This window comes from Pristiophorus japonicus, chromosome 12 (assembly GCF_044704955.1).
Source record: "Pristiophorus japonicus isolate sPriJap1 chromosome 12, sPriJap1.hap1, whole genome shotgun sequence".
NCBI lineage: Eukaryota > Metazoa > Chordata > Chondrichthyes > Pristiophoridae > Pristiophorus > Pristiophorus japonicus.
Genome location: NC_091988.1, coordinates 14,787,970 through 14,815,518, shown reverse-complemented (window position 1 = coordinate 14,815,518; position 27,549 = coordinate 14,787,970). Strand labels below are relative to the sequence as shown.

General features: G+C 43.7%; 1 protein-coding gene across 1 annotated transcript in view; it reads right to left on the bottom strand.

The window, feature by feature from the left end:
* The window catches only part of LOC139277139 (FERM domain-containing protein 4B-like), a 419,374-nt gene that overhangs the window by 148,019 nt on the left and 243,806 nt on the right, over positions 1-27,549 (bottom strand). The window contains 2 exon segments of the mRNA XM_070895191.1: positions 1,940-2,024; positions 18,889-18,981. Coding sequence (XP_070751292.1) covers positions 1,940-2,024; positions 18,889-18,981 — 178 coding nt within the window.

Below are 27,549 nucleotides of genomic sequence, written 5' to 3'. Positions count from 1 at the left end.
GATCTTGAAGAATAGCATTACTTGATACATATTGTGGCAATTTCCCTTGCGGGGCAGAAAGGGATCGGTGCCGGGTGGGAACAATGGCAGGATGGAAACCTGTTTCTGTCGCTCGAGGACCGGGGGCAATTTCGGATGGGTTGGCCCATCCACCTGCCCCCGGTCGGAAAGGCCTTACTACCCCATTATCGCTTCTTGGACCTTAAGAAGGGCTGCAATTTCAGCCCCATTGTATTTCGGATGGGTTGGCCCATCCACCTGCCCCCGGTCGGAAAGGCCTTACTACCCCATTATCGCTTCTTGGACCTTAAGAAGGGCTGCAATTTCAGCCCCATTGTATTCTTATGCTTCTTGAGATGATAATTTCATACATGCATACACAAAATTCTATCATTCTAGTTCAGAGTTAATTTCACTCTATCAAACCCTGGACATGAAGTGCTTTTAGGGATATGTGAATGGGAGGGATGGAGGAATGGAAACCTTCTTGTCCCCTCCCCATACCAACTGGCTTCTGAAATAAGGTTCAACATGAACTGCCAAAGTTACTTTGAATTTTGCTCTTTTAAACTAGAATTTATATTTCTGTTCGTATGAATGCACAGCTGCTACCGTATCAATTTTATGGAATGGTTCTCTCTACTTGAAAATGACAAATTGCTAAGTGCAATTTACAAGAAGGATGCACTTCAAATCCTGCACTGAACTGGACTATTGCTTATATTGAAGGAACTGATATTGCTGGGATTAATAGCTTTATTGATGGCAAACTGAGTATACAGGTACTGCTCTTTGGAAATGGACTCTGTAACCTGTGAAGTGGATTCTATTGAGTACTTCACTTTGCTGCAAGATGCATAGTTATAATCTATTAATTGATCAAACAACAATTTCACTGGCTATGTCGATCATACTCTAGCTCTGCAAAGTTAAAAGCATAATACAGGGCAAATTCTGTTTCCTTGAAATATAGAAATGCTTGTTGAACTATTTGTCAAGAATGTCGATAAAGAATCTTCAACAGCAGATCATTATTTCACTTCACTGGTCTACTGCATATATGTTTGTTGTTTGAAAGTGGTTGATTTTTAACAAATCACGATTATCATGCCAAGTCAAACCCACCATGTTTTGAGCGGGTATATAAAATTCTATGGATTGTCATAGTTCAGGACACATACCGGATCTGAGATAGTTGCTAATGCCATTTTATAACCAGAGTAGCTAGCTCTGAGATTTTCCTTTGCTCTCTGTGAAAAAGCATCTTGCCGTAAGTATGTAGCAGTAAGGATAAGTGTTGAGCAAGGTTAGAATGTTTTTTTTTAAAAATCCCACAGGATAGTTGATATGTGGAACGAATTCTAGAGAAGGTAATTAATTATGGAAGGAGCTGGTCTCATGTTAGTTGACAAGCAGAGTTGAGGGTTATAGAGATGTTAACAACACCTGCTTCATTTTTAGTGTTACTGATAGCTTAGTATTCCCTAAAGTAGGGACTCAACAAGAGTTATGGGATGGAAGTCCATAAAATAATAATAATACACTGCCTCTGGATGATGTGGGCTTGATGAGTTTTTCTCACTCCGGATTTTATTATGTATATAAAAGAATGATTTTATTTTGGCAATGAGATAGATTTTCACAATAAGTTGCTTTTGTAAAGTTGTAAACCATGGGTGAGAAAGTGTGATGATATCACCATATGTAATTAACAACCAGCTTTAAACATCCTGGGCTGCAACTTCAATACATAATAGATTTGAATCATAACTTTTCCTTATAGAGAATTCCTACCATTTTTCAACACCGTTTTAAAATTTTCCATGCAAGATTGTAGGAAAATGCAGCTTTAATACGGTTTAATTTGTGATTTTCACAGCAATAATTATTATCCATATTTCTTACAATGAACATTTCAACATTGTTTAAAAATTCTTACCTTGTAAATGCTGGATTTTGCATTCAGAAAGAATAATTCCACAGTGGTAATGTCCTTTAAGAATGATATGTTCTCGATATAAAACCTAACGCAAATGTATCAAAAAAAAAGCATTGTTCAAACAACTGGCTTTAACAGACTTAATTTCTGCATTTTATTTGCAACAAAATAATTGACATTAATTGTTATTCATTTTTATTTAAAAAAGCATAATTTTATAGCATCAAAGCAGCTTCTACTGTGATATGTGACCAATGTCCTGTGTTCATATAACTACTTTTAGTCGGCAACAATGTAGTTTTCACACGCAAAGGGAAGGCAGCTTTGAGCTGTCCTTGCATACCTCCTGGTGGTGAGCTACAGATCCCAGGGAGCAAGTCTGCATGGCTGAAGAATGATGCAAGAATGCAGAAGAACCAAAAGACCAGAGAAAATTATTTTTCTGGTAACCAAACTGGATCTGAATATCGACATTTTTTTCATTGAAAAAACTGTAATAGAAAAATTAAAGATTTCCCAGTTCTTATTAAATAAAGCTATGAATTAAATAATTGAAGTTAGAACTCAGAGCTATGTGGAGTTAAAAGCAGGAACTATATTTTTGTGAGCTGAAGTTATTTGAAACAATCTCACTGTAAATCTGCCAAGGATGACCATTTTTTAACGTGGGACAAATTGAGAGGACTCAGAAGAAGAGGGATTTTATTTTCTGCTCACATCCTCTCCCAAGGTATTCACTCATTGCTGGGATATGGTTCCATCATTGGTACCTCGCACAAGTGGGCAATGTTGCTGTGTAAGCCTGAACAATGAATGTCAGCAGGCTGTCTAACCCTGGGGGCATCAAACTTAGTGCAATGGTGTCCTCACCTGACATTCCCAAACATGCAATTTAAACAGGGATTACTGGATAGAAATCAGGAGTGCGAATTCCATTTTCCCTTCCTGAACCCAGGGTGTTGAGGCCAATTGTCTATCAGCACCCCAGCTCAGATCAACTAACAGGCTGGGGATTGAAACTCGGACTTTGCTTCTCTATTTGGCTCAATCAGCTAAGCTATGGAGGGAGCGAGAGATCAGAATTATAGGAGTAATCTACCTTGGTACCAATTTATCTTTCTTTCTAACCAGTATTAGACAACTGAGATAGCTGAAAGGATTGACTTCAGCAAACTATTAGTCTGCTGCAGGCTTTTAATTATATTTGACTAACTGTCTTTGTTAACATATATAGTAAGCTATAGAACCTAGCTGTAATTCTTATTTACATGCTAGCCAGCAACAGGTGTTAAGCCTATGGGCAACATGCTTAGATGGGCGGCAGTGTGAGCTGTGAGGAGGATGTTAGGAGGCTTCAGGGGGACTTGGACAGGTTAGGTGAATGGGCAAATGCATGGCAGATGCAGTATAATGCGGATAAGTGTGAGGTTATCCACTTTGCTGGCAAAAACAGGAAGACAGATTATCTGAATGGCGACAGATTAGTAAAAGGTGAGGTGCAACGAGACCTGGGTGTCATGGTACATCAGTCATTGAAGGTAGGCATGCAGGTACAGCAAGCAGTAAAGAAAGCAAATGGCATGCTGGCCTTCACAGCGAGGGGATTTGAGTATAGGAGCAGGGAGGTCTTACTGCAGTTGTACAGGGCCTTGGTGAGACCACATCTTGAGTATTGTGTGCAGTTTTGGTCTCCTAATCTGAGGAAAGAAATTCTTGCTATTGAGGGAGTGCAGCGAAGGTTCACCAGACTGATTTCCAGGATGGCAGGACTGACATATGAAGAAAGACTGGATCAACTAGGCTTATATTCACTGAAATTTAGAAGAATGAGAGGGGATCTCATAGAAACATATAAAATTCTAACGGGATTGGGCAGGTTAGATGCAGGAAGAATGTTTCCGATGTTGGGCAAGTCCAGAACAAGGAGTCATAGTCTAAGGATAAGGGGTAAGCTATTTAGGACCGAGATGAGGAGAAACTTCTTCACTCAGAGAGTTGTGAACCTGTGGAATTCTCGACCACACAAAGTTGTTGAGGCCAGTTCGTTAGATATATTCAAAAGGGAGTTAGTGTGGCCCTTACGGCTAAAGTGATCAAGGGGTATGGAGAGAAAGCAGGGATGGGGTACTGAAGTTGCATAATTAGCCATGATCATATTGAATGGTGGTGCAGGCTCGAAGGGCCGAATGGCCTACTCCTGCACCTATTTTCTATGTTTCTATGTTTCAGAGAGAAGACTGGTGCAGTTGTAAATTGATCAGCAAAGAGTAAACTTGGAGGCAAAACAATAGAGCTCAGAAGAAAAAGAAATAAAACAGAGTTAAGAGCTAACGGGTAATGTACCAGTAACAAGAGAAAGACACAATGTAAGACGAGTAAGAAGGGAACACAAATGTAGGAAGAGATGGATACAACGTTCACAAAGAACAGAGTTTGGGGAGAATCAACTGACAAAGAATGAAGTCTTAGAGTGACATGTGGTCATGCATTTTGAAAGCAGTGAGAAGCGCACTCATGTTACCACCGCCCCCTCCCCAACCCCACCCACACAATCCACATTGGAGCCTTCAGCTGTTGATGTACACTACATTGATTGTCAAATGTATATCAATGGAAAATTACAATTTGATGCAATTTTGCTTTGATGTACATGTTCAATGTTTCAAACCTATGAACAGATTTAAAAAAATGTACTTGACTGTGACAAAAATATTTGTACAAATAAAGGGTTAAAAACGACTTTAAAATTTTTTTATGTCAGAGGTTAAAATCTGAAATATTAAGTGGTAGAGTGTTGTATAATATACTCGCCATGTTCCATCTTTTGAAACTGAATAAAAATGGCAGTTTTCCATTTTCTCACAATATTGTACCTGATTAAAAAAAGACTTTAAACACTTAAGTACATGGAACTATAGCTGTGCTTATTCAATGCCCCTCATATTGCTGTTACATCGGGCTGATTTGTAATTTGTCTTTTTTCCTGCTGGAGGCATCATAGCCACTTAGGAAAGTTCTTTGTAGCTAGTTGTTTCACTGAGATCGAGGCAGAGAAAATATTCACATAACCAAAGACTTTGAAAACACATTTTCTGAAGTAATAACTCAGTCAGATTTTGACTTTCACTGCTGAAGTAATTTATTTACTTTGGACCATAGAGACGCCTGGCAGCCTCAGTACAAAAATTAATAACGAAAACAAAACATGAAGATGTTTCAAAAATACTAAAAACATATTTTAATTACTGCTTGAATAAATGATTACGGGGTTGAAATTCAGTACTGCCGAGTTTGAGGCGGTGATACAGCCTGGGAGGTGATTTTACTACCAGATGGTAATTACCGCCTCAAATTGCAAAATTTAGTTTTTTCCCCAAAGATTTGAGTGCAGCGCTAAAAGAGGCGTTGCACACTCATCCTCATGTGTCAATGGAACGGTTGCTCAGAAGGCCTGCTCAATTTTCTGCCATTAGGATGCTGGCATCCTAGCGCATGAAAACCAAAAAAAAAGTTTGTGAAAACTTCAGTGATCCAGACACACACTTCCCCCACTGCTGCCATAAATAAATAGAAGCTAAAAAAATTAAACTTAACAACTTACCTTGCTCTCTGGATGATACCGCTCCAGGATCCCCGACGTATGACAGCTTTCCCAGTTGGGAAAAGCACTTGGTGGTAAAGCAGGTGATCTAACTGAAGTTTGCTGCTGTGGCGCCAAGAGGGGGGATTGCATGCTCGATGATGTCACCACGTGGGTGGCGGTAGAGTGCACAGCGCTACCTCTTAGTGCCGCCCCCACCGCCCAACTAAAGTTTTTGGGAGGCGAGGACACCGCTCCGCTGCGTCGGTAACTGCTTAGCTGCCCCTCTCCGGTGCTAACAGGTGGCGTTAAAAACCGAATTTTGACCTCTACAGAACTATTATAGTAGCAAAAATACCCAAAGGTACTAAAGTTCCACACAGAATATGTGGCAACTGTAGTACATTCGAGTTTTTAAATGGTTGATATTTCAGGTTAACCTTACTATAACTTAGATATATTAATAATCTGATGCACTGAGTACTAAAAGTGTCACTACAAAAGTACTCTCTGGTTCCCTGTGTTTATTTAATTCCACTGTTTAGATTTTGTATAAATGAGTTATGGAAAGTTTTTTTCTGCAGCTGCATTACATTAAATTAAATTACAACAGTGACTTAACTCCCCCAAAAAGTCCTTCATTGGCTGTAAAGCATTTTAAGACATCCGGTGGTCATGAAAGCACTATATAAATGCAAGTCTTTCTTTTCTTTCTTTGTTGATTTTAGAAGGTGTGTCATTTATTCGGGTAGCATACAAAGAAATAATTTATCCCACATGCAGGAAAGTTCATGGATGAACAGTCTTAGGAAGCTAGGAGTAAAATTAAAAAGCAGGACCTCAAAGGTAGTAATCTCAGGATTGCTACCAGTGCCACGTGCTAGAGAGAGTAGGAATTGCAGGATAGCTAAGGTGAATACGTGGCTTGAGGAGTGGTGCAGGAGGGAGGGATTCAAATTCCTGCGACATTGGAACCGGTTCTGGGGGAGGTGGGACCAGTACAAACCGGACGTCTGCACCTGGGCAGAACTGGAACCAATGTCCTAGGGGGAGTGTTTGCTAGTGCTGTTGGGGAGGGGTTAAACTAATATGGCAGGGGGATGGGAACCAATGCAGGGAGACAAAGGGAAGTAAAATGGGGGCAGAAGCAAAAGATAGAAAAAGAAAAGTAAAAGTGGGGGCAGAGAAACCCAAGGCAAAAATCAAAAAGGGCCACATTACAGCAAATTTTTAAAGGGACAAAGTGTGTTTTAAAAGACAAGCCCAAAGGCTCTGTGCCTCAATGCGAGGAGTATTCATATTAAGTTGGACGAATTAACTGCGCAGGCAGCTATTAACGAATATGATATAATTGGGATTACGGAGACATGGCTCCAGGGTGACCAGGGCTGGGAACTCAACAGCCAGGGGTATTCAACATTCAGGAAGGATAGACAGAAAGGAAAAGGAGGTGGGGTACGTTTCTGGTTAAAGAGGAAATTAACACAAAAGTAAAGAAGGACATTAGCTTGGATGATGTGGAATCTGTATGGGTAGAGCTGCGGAATACCAAAGGGCAGAAAACGCTAGTGGGAGTTGTGTACAGACCATCAAACAGCAGTAGGGAGGTTGGGGATGGCACCAAACAAGAAATTAGGAATGCATGCAATAAAGGTACAGCTGTTATCATGGGTGACTTTAATCTACATATAGATTGGGCTAACCAAACTGGTAGCAATACAGTGGAGGAGGATTTCCTGGAGTGTATTAGGGATGGTTTTCCAGACCAATATGTCGAGGAACCAACTAGAGGGCTGGCCATCCTAGACTGGGTGATGTGTAATGAGAAAGGACTAATTAGCAATCTTGTTGTGCGAGGCCCCTTGGGGAAGAGTGACCATAATATGGTAGAATTCTTTATTAAGATGGAGAGTGACACAGTTAATTCAGAGACTAGGGTCCTGAACTTAAGGAAAGGTAACTTCGATGGTATGAGACATGAATTGGCTAGGATAGACTGGCAATGATACTTAAAAAGTTGACAGTGGATAGGCAATGGCAGACATTTATAGATTACATGAATGAACTTCAACAATTGTACATTCCTGTCTGGAGTAAAAATAAAAAGGGGAAGGTACCTCAACCATGGCTTACAAGGGAAATTAGGGATAGTGTTAAATCCAAGGAAGAGGCATGTAAATTGACGAGAAAAAGCAGCAAACCTGAGGACTGGGAGAAATTTAGAATCCAGCAGAGGAGGGCAAAGGGTTTAATTAGGAGGGGGAAAATAGAGTATGAGAGGAAGCTTGCTGGGAACATAAAAACTGACTGCAAAAGCTTCTATAGATATATGAAGAGAAAGAGATCAATCGAACAAAAACTTTGGATCTGTCTTCACGAAGGAAGACACGAATAACCTTCCGGAAATACTAGGGGACAGAGGATCTAGTAAGAAGAAGGAACTGAAGGAAATCCTTATTAGTCAGGAAATTGTGTTCGGGAAATTGATGGGATTGAAGACCGATAAATCCCTGGGGCCTGATAGTCTGCATCCGAGAGTACTTAAGGAAGTGGTCCTTGAAATAGTGGATACATTGGTGATCATTTTCCAACAGTCTATCGACTCTGGATCAGTTCCTATGGACTGGAGGGTAGCTAATGTAACACCACTTTTTAAAAAAGGAGTGAGAGAGAAAATGGGGAATTATAGACCGGTTAGCCTGACATCGGTAGTGGGGAAAATGTTGGAATCAATTATTAAAGATGTAATAACAGCGCATTTGGAAAGCAGTGACAAGATCGGTCCAAGTCAGCATGGATTTATGAAAGGGAAATCATGCTTGACAAATCTTCTAGAATTTTTTGAGGATGTAACTAGCAGAGTGGACAAGGAAGAACCAGTGGATGTGGTGTATTTGGACTTTCAAAAAGCTTTTGACAAGGTCCCACACAAGAGATTGTTATGCAAAATTAAAACACATGTTATTGGGGATAATGAATTGACATGGATAGAGAACTGATTGGCAGACAGGAAGCAGAGAGTCGGGATAAACGGGTCCTTCTCAGAATGGCAGTCAGTGACCAGTGGGGTGCCGCAGGGCTCAGTGCTGGGACCCCAGCTATTTACAATATACATCAATGATTTAGATGAAGGAATTGAGTGTAATATCTCCAATTTTTCAGATGATACTAAGTTGGGTGGCGGTGTGAGCTGTGAGGAGGATGCTAAGAGGCTTCAGGGTGACTTGGGCAGGTTAGGTGAGTGGGAAAATGCATGGCAGATGCAGTATAATGTGGATAAATGTGAGGTTATCCACTTTGGTGACAAAAACGAGAAGGCAGAGTATTACCTGAATGGCGGTAGATTAGGAAAAGGGGAGATGCAACGAGACCTGGGTGTCATGGTACATCAGTCATTTGAAAGTTGGCATGCAGGTACAGCAGGTGGTGAAGAAGGCAAATGGCATGTTGGCCTTCATAGCAAGGGGATTTGAATAGAGGAGCAGGGAGGTCTTACTGCAGTTGTACAAAGCCTTAGTGAGGCCTCACCTGGAATATTGTGTTCAGTTTTGGTCTCCTAATCTGAGGAAGGACATTCTTGCTATTGAGGGAGTCAATCACCAGATTGATTCCTGGGATGGCAGGACTGACATAGGAGGAGAGACTGGATTGACTGGGCCTGTATTCACTGGAGTTTAGAAGAATGAGAGGGGATCTCATAGAAACATATAAAATTCTGACGGAACTGGACAGGTTAGATGCAGGAAGAATGTTCCCGATGTTGGGGAAGTCCAGAACCAGGGTCACTGTCTAAGGATAAGGGGTAAGCCATTTAGGACCGAAATGAGGAGAAACTTCTTCACTCAGAGAGTTGTGTACCTGTAGAATTCTCTACCGCAAAGAGTTGTTGATGCTAGTTCGTTAGATATATTCAAGAGGGAGTTATATATGGCCCTTATAGCTAAAGGGATCAAGGGGTATGGAGAGAAAGCAGGAAAGGGATACTGAGGTGAATGATCAGCCACGATCTTATTGAATGGTGGTGCAGGCTCGAAGGGTCGAATGGCCTACTCCTGCAACTATTTTCGATGTTTCTATGTTTCTATGTTTCCATGTATTTTCCTTCTCATAACTTTGGACACATTACAGGGTCAATCCATGCTCATCTTTTTAAGTGGGCCCATGCATCATCATATATAGTGACAATGGGCCCAAGTTTCGGGCCGCGCCTCGAACGGCGCAGCCCCAACCTGGACGCCTGTTTTTCGCGCTGGAAAGTGTGCCGAAAATATACTTGCATATTCTCCGGCTCCCTGCAGGTCTTCAGCAGCTTGGCGCGGCACGCACAGAACAGCGTGGGGCGGAGCAACAGACCTGCGCCGATTCTACAAGTTGTGAGGGGGCGGGGCTCATTTAAATAAGGCAACGTCGTGCCGGCAACCCTGCGCAGTGGCACATAAACATTGGCACTTGGCCATTTTTAAAGGGACGAGAGGAAAAGTGAAGATTTGTCTCGTGGACCCCTGGAAAGGCTTGCGATTTAATTTGGGGGTTCTGTTCCGAATGGCCTCAGTCCCCTTCGCAGCTCGAAAGCTGCTTGCTCTTTCTTCGGCTGCCGTTGAGCCACTGATGGAAGGAAGGCCTGCCTGAAGCACCGCAGCTCGAAGGCTGCTGCTTCTTCACACAGGTAGGAACATGGAATATTTAATCTTTGCTTTCTTCATAAATGTTTATTCAGGTTGGATCTTTATTTGTATCAGTATGACTGCTGAATGATTGTAGAATTTAATGACTTCCCTTCAGCCCCCCCTCCCCCCTCCCCCCGCCGTTCCCTACGCCTAATTTGTAACATACGCCTGATTTGTAAAGTGTAGGCAAGGTTTTTCTGAGCGTACAAAAATCTTCACTTACTCCATTCTAAGTTAGTTTGGAGTAAGTTTTCACTGCCTAAACTTTCAAAACAGTGGCCGGACACGCCCCCTTTTGAAAAAAAAATTCTGTTCCAAAGTGAAACTAACTGACTTGAACTGGAGCAAACTAAATGCCGAGAATTACAATTTCTAAGATACTCCATTCTCAACCAGTTGCTCCAAAAAAACAGGAGCATCTCAGGCCGAAACTTGGGCCCATTGTCACTAGGTACATTTTATTCTCTCTACAGTTATTGCTTTCTGTTTCTCCCATCATTCCTCCTCTTCTAAAGGCATATCATCAGCTTTCAGTGTGTGGGTGACCTATGGTCAATGACACTGTAGGATATAACTGGCCTACTCATGGACAATAGCAGTGAAGAGTCAGCTTATGTCTCCAAATTTGCCACTGGTGTTGCTCCTACATTTCTCTTGCCAATGAGCAGTGATTCATCAGCATGTCGGTGTTCTTACGTCATACCATAACATTATATCACACGCAGCCACTTAAGATGCACTTAGCCCGCTCAGATTTTTCCTGTTCATTCTCCTTTTATTTATCACTGTGATGATCTGAGCCATTTTGTGACAGCCCAGAGACACCGTACTGTGTTTTACCGTTTCCCGCCACAGGTGGAACCCTTCGGATTCGGGAGACAGTGAAGAAGAAACGTGGACATCTTGCTGCTAAAGCTTCGACTGCCTGAAGAAAAGAGTGTCTGAAAACCAGGCCCTCAAAACTGCCACCAAGCTCATGGTCTACAGAGCTATAGTAATACCCACCCTCCTGCATGGCTCAGAGACATGGACCATGGACTGGTTCCCCTGGATTTGATGGCTTGCATCCTAGAGTCTTAAGAGAACTAGTGGCAGGGATTGTGGATGCATTGGTTGTAATTTACCAAAATTCCCTGGATTCTGGGTAGGTCCCAGCAGACTGGAAAACTGCAAATGTAACACGCCTATTTAAAAAAGGAGGCAGACAAAAAGGAAGAAACTATAGACCAGTGAGCCTAACATCTGTGGTTGGAAAGATGTTGAAGTCCATTATTAAAGAAGCAGCAGCAGGACATTTGGAAAAGAAAAATTTGGTCAGGCAGAGTCAGCATGGATTTATGAAGAGGAAGTCACGTTTGACAAATTTGCTAGAATTCTTTGCGGATGTAATGAACAGGGTGGATAAAGGTAAACCCGTGGATGTGGTGTATTTGGACTTCCAGAAGGCATTTGACAAGGTGCCACGTAAAAGGTTACTGCACAAGATAAAAGTTCACGGGGTTGGGGGTAATATATTAGCATGGATAGAGGATTGGCTAACGAACAGAAAACAGAGAGTCGGGATAAATGGTTCATTCTCAGGTTAGCAATCAGTAACCAGTGGGGTGCCGCAGGGATCAGTGCTGGGACCCCAACTATTTACAATCTATATTAACGACTTGGAGGAAGGGACTGAGTGTAACGTAGCCAAGTTTGATGACGATACAAAGATGGGAGGAAAAGCAATGTGTGAGGAGGACACACAAAATCTGCAAAAGGACATAGACAGGCTAAGTGAGTGGGCAAAAATTTGGCAGATGGAGTATAATGTTGGAAAGTGTGAGGTCATACAGTTTGGCAGAAAAAAAAATCAAAAAGCAAGCTATTATTTAAATGGAGAAAGATTGCAAAGTGCTGCAGTACAGTGGGACTTGGGGGTACTTGTGCATGAAACACAAAAGGTTAGTGTGCAGGTCCAGCAAGTAATCAGGAAGGCCAATGGAATCTTGGCCTTTATTGCAAAGGGGATGGAGTATAAAAGCAGGGAAGTCTTGCAACAGTTGTACAGGGTATTGGTGAGGCCACACCTGGGATACTGCGTGCAGTTTTGGTTTCCATATTTACGAAAGGTTATACTTGCTTTGGAGGCAGTTCAGAGAAGGTTCACAAGGTCGATTCCAGGGATGAAGAGTTTGACTTATAAGGAAAGGTTGAGTAGGTTGGGTCTCTACTCATTGGAATTCAGAAGAATGAGAGGTGATGTTATCGAAACGTATGATTATGAGGGGGCTTGAGAAGGTGGATGCAGAGAGGATGTTTCCACTGATAGGGGAGACTAGAACTAGGGGGGCATGATCTTAGAATAAGGGGCTGCCCATTTAAAACTGAGATGAGGAGAAATTTCTTTTCTCAGAGGGTTGTAAATCTGTGGAATTCGCTGCCTCAGAGAGCTGTGGAAGCTGAGACATTGAATGCATTTAAGACAGAAATAGACAGTTTCTTAAACGATAAGGTAATAAGAGGTTATGGAGAGCGGGCAGGGAAGTGGACCTGAGTCCTATTCGGATCAGCCATGATCGTATTAAATGGCGGAGCAGGCTCGAGGGGCCACATGGCCTTCTCCTGCTCCTATTTCTTATGTTCTTATGTACAGTAGACATCTTAAGTTGCTGGAGAAATACCACCAACGATGTCTCTGCAAGATCCTACAAATCCCTTGGGAGGACAGATGCACCAACATTAGCGTCCTTGACCAGGCCAACATCCCCAGCATTGAAGCACTGACCACACTTGATCTACTCCATTGGGCAGACCACATTGTTTGCATGACAGACACGAGACTCCCAAAGCAAACGCTCTACTCGAAACTCCTTCACGGTAAACGAGCCAAAGGTGGGCAGAGGAAACGTTACAAGGACACCTCAAAGCCTCCCTGGTAATGTGCAACATCCCTACTGACACCTGGGAGTCCCTGGCCAAAGACAGGCCTAAATGGAGGAAGTGCATCCGGGAGGGCGCTGAGCACCTCGAGTCTCATCACCGAGAGCATGCAGAAATCAAGCGCAGGCAGCGGAAAGAGCGTGCGGCAAACCAGTTCCACCCTCCCTTACCCTCAACGACTATCTGTGCCACCTGTGACAGGGACTGTTCTCGTATTGGACTGTTCAGCCACCTAAGGACTAATTTTTAGAGTGGAGGCATGTCTTCCTCGATTCCGCAGGACTGCCTATGAGATGAGAAAGCTTAGCTTATTGTTCGTTAGGAATTAGACCCCTGTTAATGTGATCCCACCAGAACCACATTTAAGTAAATAATGTTTCTTCATTGCTGCTTTATTGGATTTTTCTTCGATCACTGTATCGCTCCTGATGGAATACTGCAAGAAATCTAGTGTGTCTAACTTGTTTTGTATTTATAGTTCACCGTGCATAATAAAGGATTTGGAATCTGAAACCCTGATCTTTGGCCATATTTTTTGGTGTTGCGGTTGACACTAGCTGATGAAGTTAGAATTATTGCTTGCCTCAAGCTACATTCTTGCATAAGCCAGTTCAATCACCAAAAGAATTATTTTTTTGAAATAGAAAAATCGTCAATCGTGCCTGTGCCTCCGCTGGTGATTGACGATTGTTGTTTGCAATTGGGTGTGCCCAGTGGATCGATGGGAAAATTGAGGGACAGATAAAAATAAATTACAAAGTGATATAATGTTACATTATGGCGTGACATAAGAACGCTGACATGCTGATTAATCGCAGCTCATTGACGAGAGGAATACGCGAAAGTGTTGCATACAGGTTTTTTAATCATTGTTGCTCCAAAAGTAGCACAACATTAAATGTTTTAAAGGTGATGATTTGTGTGGAGGTATACTTCTGCAGCAGTTTTTGAATACAGAGAGTTTTATGTATGTAACTATGTAATACTTGCTACCAGAGGGCGCGACTGTTGGAGTCCTAATGGTCACCTGCACACACGTGCAGGGCCAGTATAAAAGGTTGGCTGCCATGTTGTTTAGGCACTCTGGAGTTGTAATAAGGAAGACTAAGGTCACACTAAGTTGAGCTCACAATACTCAGCCTCGTGGAGTTCTTCTATTCACAACACAGAGAAAATGAGTTTAGTTCAAGCGTCCATTTTCTTCCCCCACCCCCGCACACACACCAGTTATCCAATGATGTGTTACTTAGACCAAGTGAGGGTGATTAGAACTTAGCTCCGGCTGCCACTATTTATAAAGGGGCCTACTGCTTCGTGGCCGCCTGTTTCAGGCAGTAGGCCTTTTAATAACAACAACTTGCATTTATATAGCACCTTTAACATAACAAAACATCCCAAGTTACTCCATCAGAGCGTTATCAAACAAAATTTGACATTGAGCCATATAAGATGATATTAGGACAGTCAAAGAGGTACATTTTAAGGAGCGTCTTAAAGGAGGGAAAAGAGATAGAGAGGCGGAGAGGTTTATAGGGAGGGAGTTCCAGAGCTTGGGGCCTCAGCAGCTGGAAGCAAGCCCGCCGATAGTGGAGCGATTATAATCAGGAATGCACAAGAGGCCAGAATTGGAGGAGCTCAGACATCTCGGGGAGGGTTGTGGGGCTGGAGGAGGGGCAAGGCCATGGAGGGATTTGAAGACAAAGAACATTTATAATTGAGGCGTTGCTCATCCGGGAACTAATGTAGGTCAGCGAGCACAAGGGTGATGGGTGGATCACAGCTTGCATGTCATTGTGGAGCAGGCGGAGGATGGTGACAAACGTTTGGGGGCAGCTGATACGGAGGAGGATGCTCCATAGTCCCTCATGGTTGACTGTGTCAAAGGCCTTTGAGAAGTCAAAGAAGGCCTTGTACAAGGGTACCAGCGCAGCCTTCGGTCTCCTGAGGAAGAGAATGTTTGAAGACCAGGACTTCAAATCTGGCACCAAGCCTATGGTCTACAAGGCAGTAGTGATACCCGCCCTCCTATATGGCTCAGAGACGTGGACCATGTACAACAGACATCTGAAAGCTCTGGTGAAATACCACCAACACTGCCTCCGCAAGATCCTGCAAATCCATTGGGAGGGCAGACGCACCAACGTCAGTGTTCTCGCTCAGGCCAACATCCCCAGCATCGAAACACTAACCACGCTCGACCAGCTCCGTTGGGCGGACCACATTGTCTGCATGCCCGACACGAGACTCCCTAAGCAAGCGCTCGACTCGGAACTCCTACACGGCAAGCAAGCCCCAGGTGGGCAGAGGAAACGTTTCAAGGACACCCTTAAAGCCTCCTTGATAAAGTGCAACGTCCCCTCCGGAGCCTGGGAATCCCTGGCCCAAGACCGCCCAAAATGAAGAAAGAGTATCCGGGAGGGCCCTGAGCACCTCGAGTCTCGTCGCTGAAAACATGCAGAAATCAAGCGCAGACATCGGAAGGAGCGTGCGGCAAACCAGGCTCCCCACCCTCCCTTTCCTTCAACCATTGTCTGCCCCACCTGTGACAGAAAATGTAATTCCTGCATTGGACTGTTCAGGCACCTGAGAACTCACTTTTCGAGTGGAAGCAAGTCTTCCTCGATTTCGAGGCACTGCCTATGATGATGATGATGGGTGAACAGGACTTGGTGCGAGTTAGGATATGGGCAACAGAGTTTTGGATGAGCTCAAGTTTATGAAGGGTGAAAGATGGGAAGCTGTCCAGGAGTGCATTGGAATAGACAAGTCCAGAGGTAACAAAGGCACGGTTGAGAGCTTCAGCAGCAGATGAGTGGAGGCAGGGGGTTGGACGGTCAATGTTAGAGGTGGAAGTAGATGGTCCTAATGATGGCGCGTATATGTGGTCGGGAGCTCATCTCGGGGTCAAATACGACACCAAGGTTGCAAACAGTTTGGCTCAGCCTCAGGCAGTTGCTTGGGAGAGGGATGGTGTCGGTGGCTACGGAATGGGGTTTGTGGTGGAGACCGAAGACAGTGGCTTCGATCTGCCCAATATTTAGTTGGAGGAAATTTCTGCGCATCCAGTATTGGATGTCGGACAAGCAGACTGATAACTTAGAGACCGTGGAAGGGTCGATAGAGGTGGTGGTGAGGTAGAGCCGGGTGTCATCAGTGTACATGTGGAAACTGACGTGTTTTTGGATGATGTTGCCGAGGGGCAGCATGTAGATGAGAACTAGGAAGGGACCAAAGAAAGATCCTTGATAATAGATCCTTCTACACTGACAGAGGGTGCGCACTGCATGTTCCAACCAATTTTACTGCCGATACAGCCAGAGAGGACCCCAAAAAAGGTAAATTTTAAATAAATGTTGTTGGAGTCGGAGCAGCAGTCTCTGGGCCCAGTATGCAGACGAAGGTCGGAGGTCGAACTCCAAACCATCGTCAACACCTTCACAGAAGAGTATGAGAATATGGGCGTTACACTAAACATCCGGAAGACAAAGGTCCTCTCCCAACTTGACCCGCCACACAGCACTGCCCCCCGATTATCAAAATCCATGACGAGGCCTTGGACAACGTGGACTATTTTCCAGACCTCGGGAGCCTACTGTCAGCATCATCATCACAGGCGATCCCTTGAACGAGGATGACTTGCTTCCACATGAGTTCACAGATGTTTCAATGAAAGATCCGATGCTACAGTCCTGAACTCCAGTTGAGGGGGTGGAAGATGCCTGTGCGTGGATTTTTTTTAACATGTGGTGACCGTTGCACACCAGCCACCACACGGGCTCGGCAGAGCTCGGCCTTTATCCAGTGGCAAGGGTTGAACAAGGGCGACTGAAGACCAGCTCTGCTGCACGGACCTCGTGCGCAAACATACCGCAGTGTGGGCTGGCCCGTTCTTCCCCTGGTCTCGCGACTCTTCTGGACCCCGTAACCTCATTCGCCGCACCTTCACCCACGATGTTCCAGGGCCCGGCGCTCCAGCTCTATTTATAGCCCCGACCTGCGGCGGCCCCGACGTCGATGACGAACTCCAACACCGCCTTCAGTGAGCCAGTGCAGCCTTCAGTCGCCTGAGGAAGAGAGTGTTTGAAGACCAGGTCCTCAAACCCCGGCACCAAGCGCATGGTCTACTGAGCAGCAGTGATACCCTCCCTTCTATATACTTCAGAAACATGGACTATGTACAGCAGGCACTTCAAAGCACTGGAGAAATACCACCAATGCTGCCTCCGCAAGATCCTGCAAATCCATTGAGAGGACAGGCGCATCAACGTCAGTGTCCTCACTCTGGCCAATATCCCCAGCATCGAAGCACTGACCACGCTCGATCAGCTCCGCTGGACGGGCCACATCGTCCGCATGCCCGACGCTAGACTCCCAAAACAATCGCTCTACTCGGAGCTCCGACACGGCAAGCGAGTCCCAGGTGGGCAGAGGAAACCCTTAAAGAACACCCTCAAAGCCTCTTTGAAAAAGTGCAACATCCCCACTGACACCTGGGAGTCCCTGGCCCAAGACCGCCCAAAGTGGGGGAGAAGCATCTGGGAAGGCACCGAACACCGCGAGTCTCTTCGCCAGGAGCAAGCGGAGGCCAAGCGCAAACAGCGGAAGGAGCGTGTGGCAACCCAAGCACCTCACCCACCCGGCCCTTCAACCACCGTCTGCCCCACCTGTGACAGAGACTGTAGGTCCCCCGCATTGGACTCATCAGTCACCGGAGAACTCATATTAATGTGGAAGCAAGTCATCGTCGACTCCGAGGGACTGCCTACAAAGAGAAGAAGAGCTGTCTCTGGGCCCCACAAAAATAATCTGAGCCGCTGCCAGCCTGGGCCCCATCCCGGGACTTACCACGTTGTTCCTGAACAGCCTTTAGGGCCCCTGGTATAGCGTCAGCTTGAATCTAGCGAGCTGCATTGGGACACTCGTCTGGGTCAGGCTGTTGCTTACCGCTTGTCTGGGCCTCAACATGGCCCCAGTCTCTGTGGTTGACACAATCTTCCCGTTAACCTAGGGTGAAATCTCTGTCGATCAAGCAACCGGAAGTAAAATCTACCCTAATGTGCAGGATGAGAGAAGTAAAGAATATTTGTTGAGGTAATTAGGTAACAGGAAGTACAACAGGGATAACAATTTCAGAGGAATATCTTCACTGTAGTGTACTACCAATCTGGTGCAAACTTTGGACAACAGCAGCACAACAATCTGATCATGCAGTGGTTGGTTTCTTCCCACCTGACGATTGCCATCGATCCCATAACCACTGTGCTGTCTCATTCTAGCGTGCCTCAGAAAGAAAGACTTGCATTTCACCACCATTGGATGTCTCAAAGCGCTTTGCAGCCAATGAAGTACTTTGGAACTGTTGTCACTGTTGTAATGTAGGAATTTTACATTTCAAATAAAATTGCAATTGTAAAAAAAATTGTAAAAAAAGGAACATATTTTTAATTCTAGTGAGCTCGGATTGTTCAGTAGTGTTAGAAGGAAGGAAGCATTGAACAAGTGCAGCAGTTGCTGATTTGGCTGACAATATGTTGTCAGTTCATTTTTACAGTCGCATCTGAATACTGCTCCCGGATCCAGAAAGCTCTTGTTCAGAATTAACACCCAATCTAGAAAATGCCACCTCGACTTCCTTTACTCTCATTCCAAATCTCCACTTCAAACAGCTGCCTTTTCAGTGAACACTTTGAAGCTAAAGCTTTGAACAAGTGCATCACCTGTTTTGAAATGTATTCTTGGTGCATCATGTGAGCTCGATTTTATGCAAATACTAATGAACTCACTTGACTGAAAAGAATAAGGCCACTGGTCCTGTTTTCTTCGGCAAATCATGATCCAGTACCCTGCGATCCAGCTGCAGCCAGTTATTCTGACCTCTGCAGGGAAGAAAAGGTTGTATGTGTTAGAAGGTCAGAAATAATCACAGACCACGGTGCAGTTCTTTTCTTCAGATACTTTATACAACAGCCATTTTTATTAGTGAATAGCTGCCTGATTGTGATGAGTCTCACCCCACTTTGTGTAATGCATGATAGATGTCGCAAGATTTTAATTTCAGATTGTTGTTTACATGACACTAGTTCACTACTTTTCTGCCGTGCATCATTTGTTCCATCCCTGTTAGCGTGAACAGTCACGTGGCTCCTTTGAAAAGTGCAGCCAATCAATCGCGGCCCCAACCTGCGAGAGACCATCAGCGGCAGGCCGGGGCCATAAAAGGAGCGGTGAGCGGTGGCCATGGGCAGAGTGGCGGCGTACCACTGCAAGGTACAGCGTGAGCTGGTGCAGGAGGGCGACGGCAGTGAAGAGGGACAGTCATCAAGGTCCAGGTCGCTGATTGGAGTGTGAGCCGATACAGCAGGAGCGGCGAGGTCGGGGCGAAGGAGCGGTGAGAGACTGTAGAGGGATGTGACCGGGGGCCAGGAGAGGCGCGAGTTCGGGGCCCAGAAGAAGCGAGGGCCCAGGGGCAGCACGGGCCCAGCCCACACTGTGCGATATGTGTGCGCACTAGGTCCGTGCAGCAGAGCTGGTCTCCAGTCGTCTTGGTTAACCCTTGCCACTGGACCAAGACCTAGCTCTGTCAAGCCCGTGTGGTGGCTGGTGTGCAACCCTGTAGTTCAGGACCTGGAATATTAGGTCCTTCATTGAAACACCTGTGAACTCATCCTTTTTTGGCGTGGAAGCAAGTCATCCTCGATTCGAGGGACTGCCTATGATGAACAGTTTGTGGCTTCAAATACCTGCATGGCCCGTGTGTTCCAGTTGGGCACCTTTTCAAGTTATCTTCCTAAACACTTCTTTGTACCTGTCTAAGTGGGTGATGATGTGATGCATAGAGGTCATTGATCTTCAACCCTGGCTTTATTTAATGGATTATGGTTAAGTGAATTATTAAGTGTTTCTCACAAGTGAAATAAACTCAGTAAGACAACTGATGCAGTATTGTATAATGGGCGTTACTGTTTAAATGTACAAGAAATGGATTGTGCTATTTTAAAGTATTTTTGAAACGATTCTGTTGAAGGTACATAATGAAGTTTGGTGGTTGCCGTGGTGATGGTGTTTCAGAACGAGCTTCGCTACAGGTGGCCCGTTGGTGCCCCTGACAAGAACTGGCACAGTGCAGCCCATGGCGATCTCAGTGTGTGGCGTCACTGTCAGTCGTTAGCATTTTTAAAAACCATGCTGGGGATTGGCATAATAAAATACAACCCTAGGTTGATAGCTGCTCTTGAATTTGACAGATAGCTTTCACAGCTGAGGAATTAACCCTTTCCTGTTAACCTTTCTAAATAACTTGGGAGCTGGAATTGTTTCGTTGGCCGAGAGCCTATGTGCATGTGATAGCCTGCCCACACGAACAAAGGACTACTGCTCATTATGGAGCTGAGTCAGGAACACTACCGGATATTTAAATTACACAAATATTTTTAAATAAAAGGTAGCAGATTCTCTAATGATATGACACTAAAAAGACTTCCTTTTCGCCAAATTTAAATGCCACTCTGTTTAAGAGTTTTCAGCACAGATATCACATTTACAAAATACTGTTAAATGGGTTACCTAAAATTGACCTTTTCATTTTCACCCAATACCTGTATTACTGAATTGCTTTGATGATATCTTGAGGATTTAATAACAACATAGTGCACAATATGCAATTATCTTCTCGATCGCAAAGCAAGTTTTTTTTCACTGACGCAAAAGGAAATAGGTGTTATCGGCAGTTAGAAGGGAACGTTATCTTTCCTCCTTAATTGCACTCAGAATTACAATTTACACCACAATGTGATGGTAAAATATGATGGTGACAGTCAATAATACATCACTCTAAATGATGCATTAATTTGACCTAATTTTAATTGTAAAACAGAATCGTTATCCCCACAAAGGACTCATTTTTGCTAATTATTTAAATGGTCCCATGACCATTCGGGAATGGAGTTACTCGCAGCTACACATCTATTGACAAGCGCTCTACTCGGAACTCCTTCACGGCAAACGAGCCAAAGGTGGGCAGAGGAAACACTATAAGGACACCCTCAAAGCCTCCCTGATAAAGTGCAACATCTCCACTGACACCTGGAAGTCCCTGGCCCAAGACTGCCCTAAGTGGAGGAAGTGCATCCGGGAGGGCGCTGAGCACCTCGAGTCTCATCGCCGAGAGCATGCAGAAATCAAGCGCAGGCAGCGGAAAGAGCGTGCGGCAAATCTGTCCCACCCACCCCTTCCCTCAACGACTATCCGTCTCACCTGTGACAGGGACTGTGGTTCCCGTATTGGACTGTTCAGCCACCTAAGAACTCATTTTAAGAGTGCAAACAAGTCTTCCTTGACTCAGAGGCACTGCCTATGATGATGACTCTCAGCTACACATCTATTGACAAGTTGTGCCAAAACACTGTGATGGGAAACGGTTCTTTCGCCAGCTGCAAAATGAGCATCGTTAACTTGCTCAGCTTTACAGGAAATTAGGGAATAACCTTCTACCTTTTGGAGTGTAAAACAGGATTCTCCCATGATCCTTTGCCAAGATCAACACTGCCAGGACAAAGGCTGCACTCAAGATAGAGGGAAAGCCCATTAAATAAACAGTGCCAGACTTTAGCAAGTAGGTGCTAACAGAAGCAAGTGATCTTTCCCACAATGGTGGCTGGCTTCTTGTATGACTTCAGTGTTATTAAAATAGAATGAGAAAACTGAGTTTCAGCAGACAGCATTATGAATGCACATTACCAATAATACCTGTGTTGTCATTGTCAGAAACAAATTTTATTCAGCTCATCAAGGAAAGTAGAACAAACACTGACATTACAAAAAATCTATTTTGGTTGCTAAAATTGACTTGAAAGGAAAGACATTGCTGGAGAATAAATAAATGTAACAATTTGATAGAAGTTATGACATGGCTCCACCTTAGTACAGAATGCTGCACAGTTTATGCTTTGAAAGAATAACACTAGTGAGACTTTAGCCATTTTTCAATCATCATCATCATAGGCAGTCCCTCAAAATCGAGGAAGACTTGCTTCCACTCTAAAAACATAGAAACATAAAAAATAAGTGCAGGAGTAGGCCATTTGGCCCTTCAAGCCTGCACCGCCATTCAATAAGATCATGGCTGATCATTTCTTCAGTACCCCTTTCCTGCTTTCTCTCCATACCCCTTGATTCCCTTAACCGTAAGGGCCATATCTAACTCCCTCTTGAATATATCCAATGAACTGGCCTCAACAACTCTCTGCGGCAGGGAATTCTACAGGTTAACAACTCTCTGAGTGAAGAAGTTTCTCCTCATCTCAGTCCTAAATGGCCTACCCCTTATCCTAAGACTATGTCCCCTGGTTCTGGACTTCCCCAACATTGGGAACATTCTTCCCGCATCTAACCTGTCCAGTCCCGTCAGAATCATATATGTTTCTATGAGATCTCCTCTCATCCTTCTAAACTCCAGTGAATAAAGGCCCAGTTGATCCAGTCTCTCCTCATATGACAGCCCAGCCATCCCTGGAATCAGTCTGGTGAACCTTCGCTGCACTCCCTCAATAGCAAGAATGTCCTTCCTCAGACTAGGAGACCAAAACTAAACACAATATTCCAGGTGAGGCCTCACTAAGGCCCTGTACAACTGCAGTAAGACCTCCCTGCTCCTATATTCAAATCCCCTAGCTATGAAGGCCAACATACCATTTGCCTTCTTTACCACCTGCTGTACCTGTGTGCCCACTTTCAGTGACTGATGAACCATGACACCCAGGTTTCGTTGCACCTCCCCTTTTCCTAATCTGCCATCATTCAGATAATATTCTGCCTTCGTCTTTTTGCCCCCAAAATGGATAACCTCACATTTATCCACATTATACTGCATCTGCCATGTATTTACCCACTCACCTAACCTGTCCAAGTCACCCTGCAGCCTCTTAGCGTCCTCCTCACAGCTCACACCGCCACCCGGTTTAGTGTCATCCGCAAACTTGGAGATATTACGCTCTATTCCTTCATCCAAATCGTTAATGTATATTGTAAAGAGCTGGGGTCCTAGCACTGAGCCCTGCGGCACCCCACTAGTCATTGCCTGCCATTCTGAAAAGGACCTGTTTATCCCGACTCTCTGCTTCCTGTCTGCCAACCAGTTCTCTAGCCATGCCAGTACATTACCCCCAATACCATGCGCTTTGATTTTGCACACCAATCTCTTGTGCGGGATCTTGTCAAAAGCCTTTTGAAAGTCCAAATACACCACATCCACTGGTTCTCCCTTGTCAACTCTGCTAGTTACATCCTCAAAAAATTCCAGAAGATTTGTCAAGCAGGATTTCCCTTTCATAAATCCATGCTGAATTGGACCGATCCTGTCACTGCTTTCCAAATGTGCTGCTATTTCATCCTTAATGATTGATTCCAACATTTTCCCCACTACTGATGTCAGGCTAACCGGTCTATAATTACCCGTTTTCTCTCTCCCTCCTTTTTTAAAAAGTTGTGTTACATTAGCTACCCTCCAGTCCATGGGAACTGATCCAGAGTCGATAGACTGTTGGAAAATGATCACCAATGCATTCACTATTTCGAGGGCCACTTCCTTAAGTACTCTGGGATGCAGACTATCGGGCCCCAGGGATTTATCGGCTTTTAATCCCATCAATTTCCCTTACACAATTTCCTGCCTAATAAGGATATCTTTCAGTTCCTCCTTCTCACTAGACCCAATGTCTCCTCGTACATTCGGAAGGTTATTTGTATCTTCCTTCGTGAAGACAGAACCAAAGTATTGGTTCAATTGGTCTGCCATTTCATTGTTTCCCATTATAAATTCACCCGAATCCGACTGCAAGGGACCTACGTTTGTCTTTACTAATCTTTTTCTCTTCACATATTTATAGAAGCTTTTGCAGTCAGAATTTATGTTCCCTGCAAGCTTCCTCTCATACTCTATTTTCCCCCTCTTAATGAAACCCTTAGTCCTCCTCTGTTGAATTCTAAATTTCTCCCAGTCCTCAGGTTTGTTGCTTTTTCTAGCTGATTTATATGCCTCTTCCTTGTCTTTAACACTATCCTTAATTTCCCTTGTTAGCCATGGTTGAGCCACCTTCCCGTTTTATTTTTACTCCAGACAGGGATGTACAATTGCTGAAGTTCATCCATGTGATCTTTAAATGTTTGCCATTGCTTATCCACCGTCAACACTTTAAGTATCCTCTGCCAGTCTATTCTAGCCAATTCGTGCCTCATACCATCGAAGTTACCATTCCTTAAGTTCAGGACCCTAGTTTCCGAATTAACTTTGTCACTCTCCATCTTAATAAAGAATTCTACCATGTTATGGTCACTTTTCCCCAAGGGGCCTCACACAACAAGATTGCTAATTAGTCCCTTCTCATTACACATCACCCAGTCTAGGATGGCCAGCTCCCTGGTTGGTTCCTCGATATATTGGTCTAGAAAACCATCCCTAATACACTCCAGGCAATCCTCCTCCACCGCATTGCTCCCAGTTAGGTTAGCCCAATCAATATGTAGATTAAAGTCGCCCATGCTTACTGCTGTACATTTATTGCACACATCCCTTATTTCTTGAGTTAAAATTGAGTTCTCAGGTGACTGAATAGTCCAATACGGGAATTACAGTCTCTGTCACAGGTGGGATAGACAGTTGTTGAAGGAAAGGGTGGGTGGGACAGGTTTGCCGCATGCTCCTTCCGCTGCCTGCGCTTGCTTTCTGCTTGCTCTCGGCGACAAGACTCGAGGTGCTCAGCACCCTCCCGGATGCTCTTCCTCCACTTGGGTGGTCTTTGGCCAGGGATTCCCAGGTGTCAGTGGGGATGTTGCACTTTATCAGGGAGGCTTTGAGGGTGTCCTTGAAATGTTTCCTCTGCCCACCTTTGGCTCATTTGCAGTGCAGAAGTTCCGAGTAGAGCGCTTGCTTTGCGAGTCTTGTTTATTGTTTATTTTTCAATGGGATCATGATAAATAACCTGAAGGCTGAAAGATTTTCAAAATCTGAGAGGCTTGGCATTTCTAAGAGTAGGATGATGTGGTATTGTTAACATGGGGTACAACTAAGGTATACATATTTGTTTGCATCCTGTTTTTATTTCAAGTTGGTTCAATGCTGGAATCCTCCCTGTTTGAGCTTTTCATTTCAACTGCTGTGAGAAGTGGGTGTGTAGAATTCAAAACTTTCCCACAGTGCCAGTTCCAGGACAGAGTTGAGTCATATTCCCTGGCCACTTTTTGGCTGGATGTGAATCCCCAAACTAACAGTTAATTGAAAATTAAGAACATAAGATCTAGGAGCAGGAGTAGGCTATTTGGCCCCTCGAGTCTGCTCCGCCATTCAATAAGATCATGGCATGATCATCGTCCTCAACTGCACTTTCCAACACAATCCCTTTAGAGTCCAAAAATCTATCAATCTTGAATATACTCAACGACTGAGCATCCACAACACTGTGGGGTAGAAAATTCCAAAGAAAATTGATGTGTTGTCTCACACTTGAGAACAACTAAGTTACAGTCTGGGCTGAGACCTCAACCAGGACCAATGGGATGTGGGGGGGGGGGGGGGGGGGGCTGTGGATGAAGGTATTTCATTAGATCATCCTGTCTTCTAGTGCAGCAGATTCATTGATTCTTGCAGAAAATAAGTGTGAATTTTAGTTTTTTTTCTTTATAACATCAGTGAAAATTAAATATTGTAATTTAAAATATAAGTAAACTTGTATCTTATAATTTTTCCAGTGAATTATTCTGTTTCATAGTTCTGCGGAATATTGTTCAAAGTTAAATTTGCTATTTGGGTGACCTCATATGGTACCAGTCCATTAAAAATAAGAAACTTCCCTTCCCAACATAAAAGAGGGTGTGGACTGCAAAAACAGTAAAAGGAAATGCCCGAATGTTCAAATCCACCAGGACTTTGCTATCCTTTGTAAAAGTGATGACGTTCGTTGAGTCTAATGTTAACTTACAGTCACAGAATCGTGAAACCTTATAAGACAAAAGTACCAATGCGATTTTACTGCTAGTATATACGTAATAGAATAAGGACAATCCAATCTAACATATATAAAGAGCAGCAATACTTTATAAACTACATTTTGTCAAAATAATAAGCTTGAAAATTACATACAGCCAGAATAAGCTTTTTTTCATGAACCATCATATTCACAGGTGTGACATAGTTTAAACATCAATTTTAAAACCATGTTGTTTCAATTCAAGCACCAGTTCCTTTGGTGCTCACTAAACTTTGATGCTAACACTGATTAAAAACTTGTGTTGTTGTATGAAATTTTCTAGCTATTATTTTATGCAGTTATAAATTTGATCTGGCTAGTGAGTTGAGGCTCTCTTTAAAAACAGTAGTATGCACATGAATCCTTAATTAGTAGACTCTTATTATTGAAGGTCTATGTCTAGTAATTACCCCACAGTATTATTTAGTTGCCAATTTCAAACAAATCCCTTCTCCCCAAACAATGTGTAAATGGTCGCGTGTCCAACTGCTTAATTTTGATTACCTTTGATTACAACCTGAATTAGTGGAACCAATGAAACAATGCCAAAACATTGTGTATGTAAACAAGTATGTCTGGAGCCTGATTCTAATCATGGTGCCTTAACTGTACCAGTGTCTATGTGCCAGGAATAAAATAAGACTGTTTGGTATATAGTTACACTATTAGCTCACTAAATTGATGTCCTTAATGAAATGCACAAAGAACAGTCTGGTTTAAGAAACCAGCAGAACTCTGCAAAAGTGAGGAATATTTTTAGCTGCTAATCAGTAAATGTGACAGCCCATTCACTAACATGCTGATAAGATTAGAAGGTAGTCTGTTTCACATTAGTACTTGTTCAAATTGGGATTGTTTCTTGACATTTTGATAAGGCAGACAGTGTTACTATGAAAAGAATACATTTTATGTAGTACAGCAACACAGATGAGATAGAGAGGGGATAACAAAGAGGGAGATCGCAATATTGGTTAAAGAAACAATTACAGCTGTGAGATATGTTGGAAGGATCGTCAAATGAGCCAATATGAGTTGAACTGAAGAACAACAAATCCTATTGCTGGGAGTGTATGATAGATCCCCAAATAGTCAGAGGGAGATAGAAGCGCAAATATGTAGGCAAATTTCTGAAAATGCAAAAACAATATGGCAGTAATAGTAGAGGTTCAAATTCCCGAATATAAACTGGGATAGAATCAGTGTAAAATGTATAGAGGGTGCAGAATTCTTAAAATGCATTCAGGAGTACTTTTTTAGTCAGTACGTAGCAAGTCCAACAAGAGAGGGGGTAGTTCTGGACTTGGCAAATGGAATTCAATCTGGAAAAGTGTGAGGTAATGCATTTGGGGAGGACTAAAAAGGCAAGGAAATACACAATAAATGGTAGGACACTGAGAAGTGTAGAAGAATAGAGGGACTTTGGAG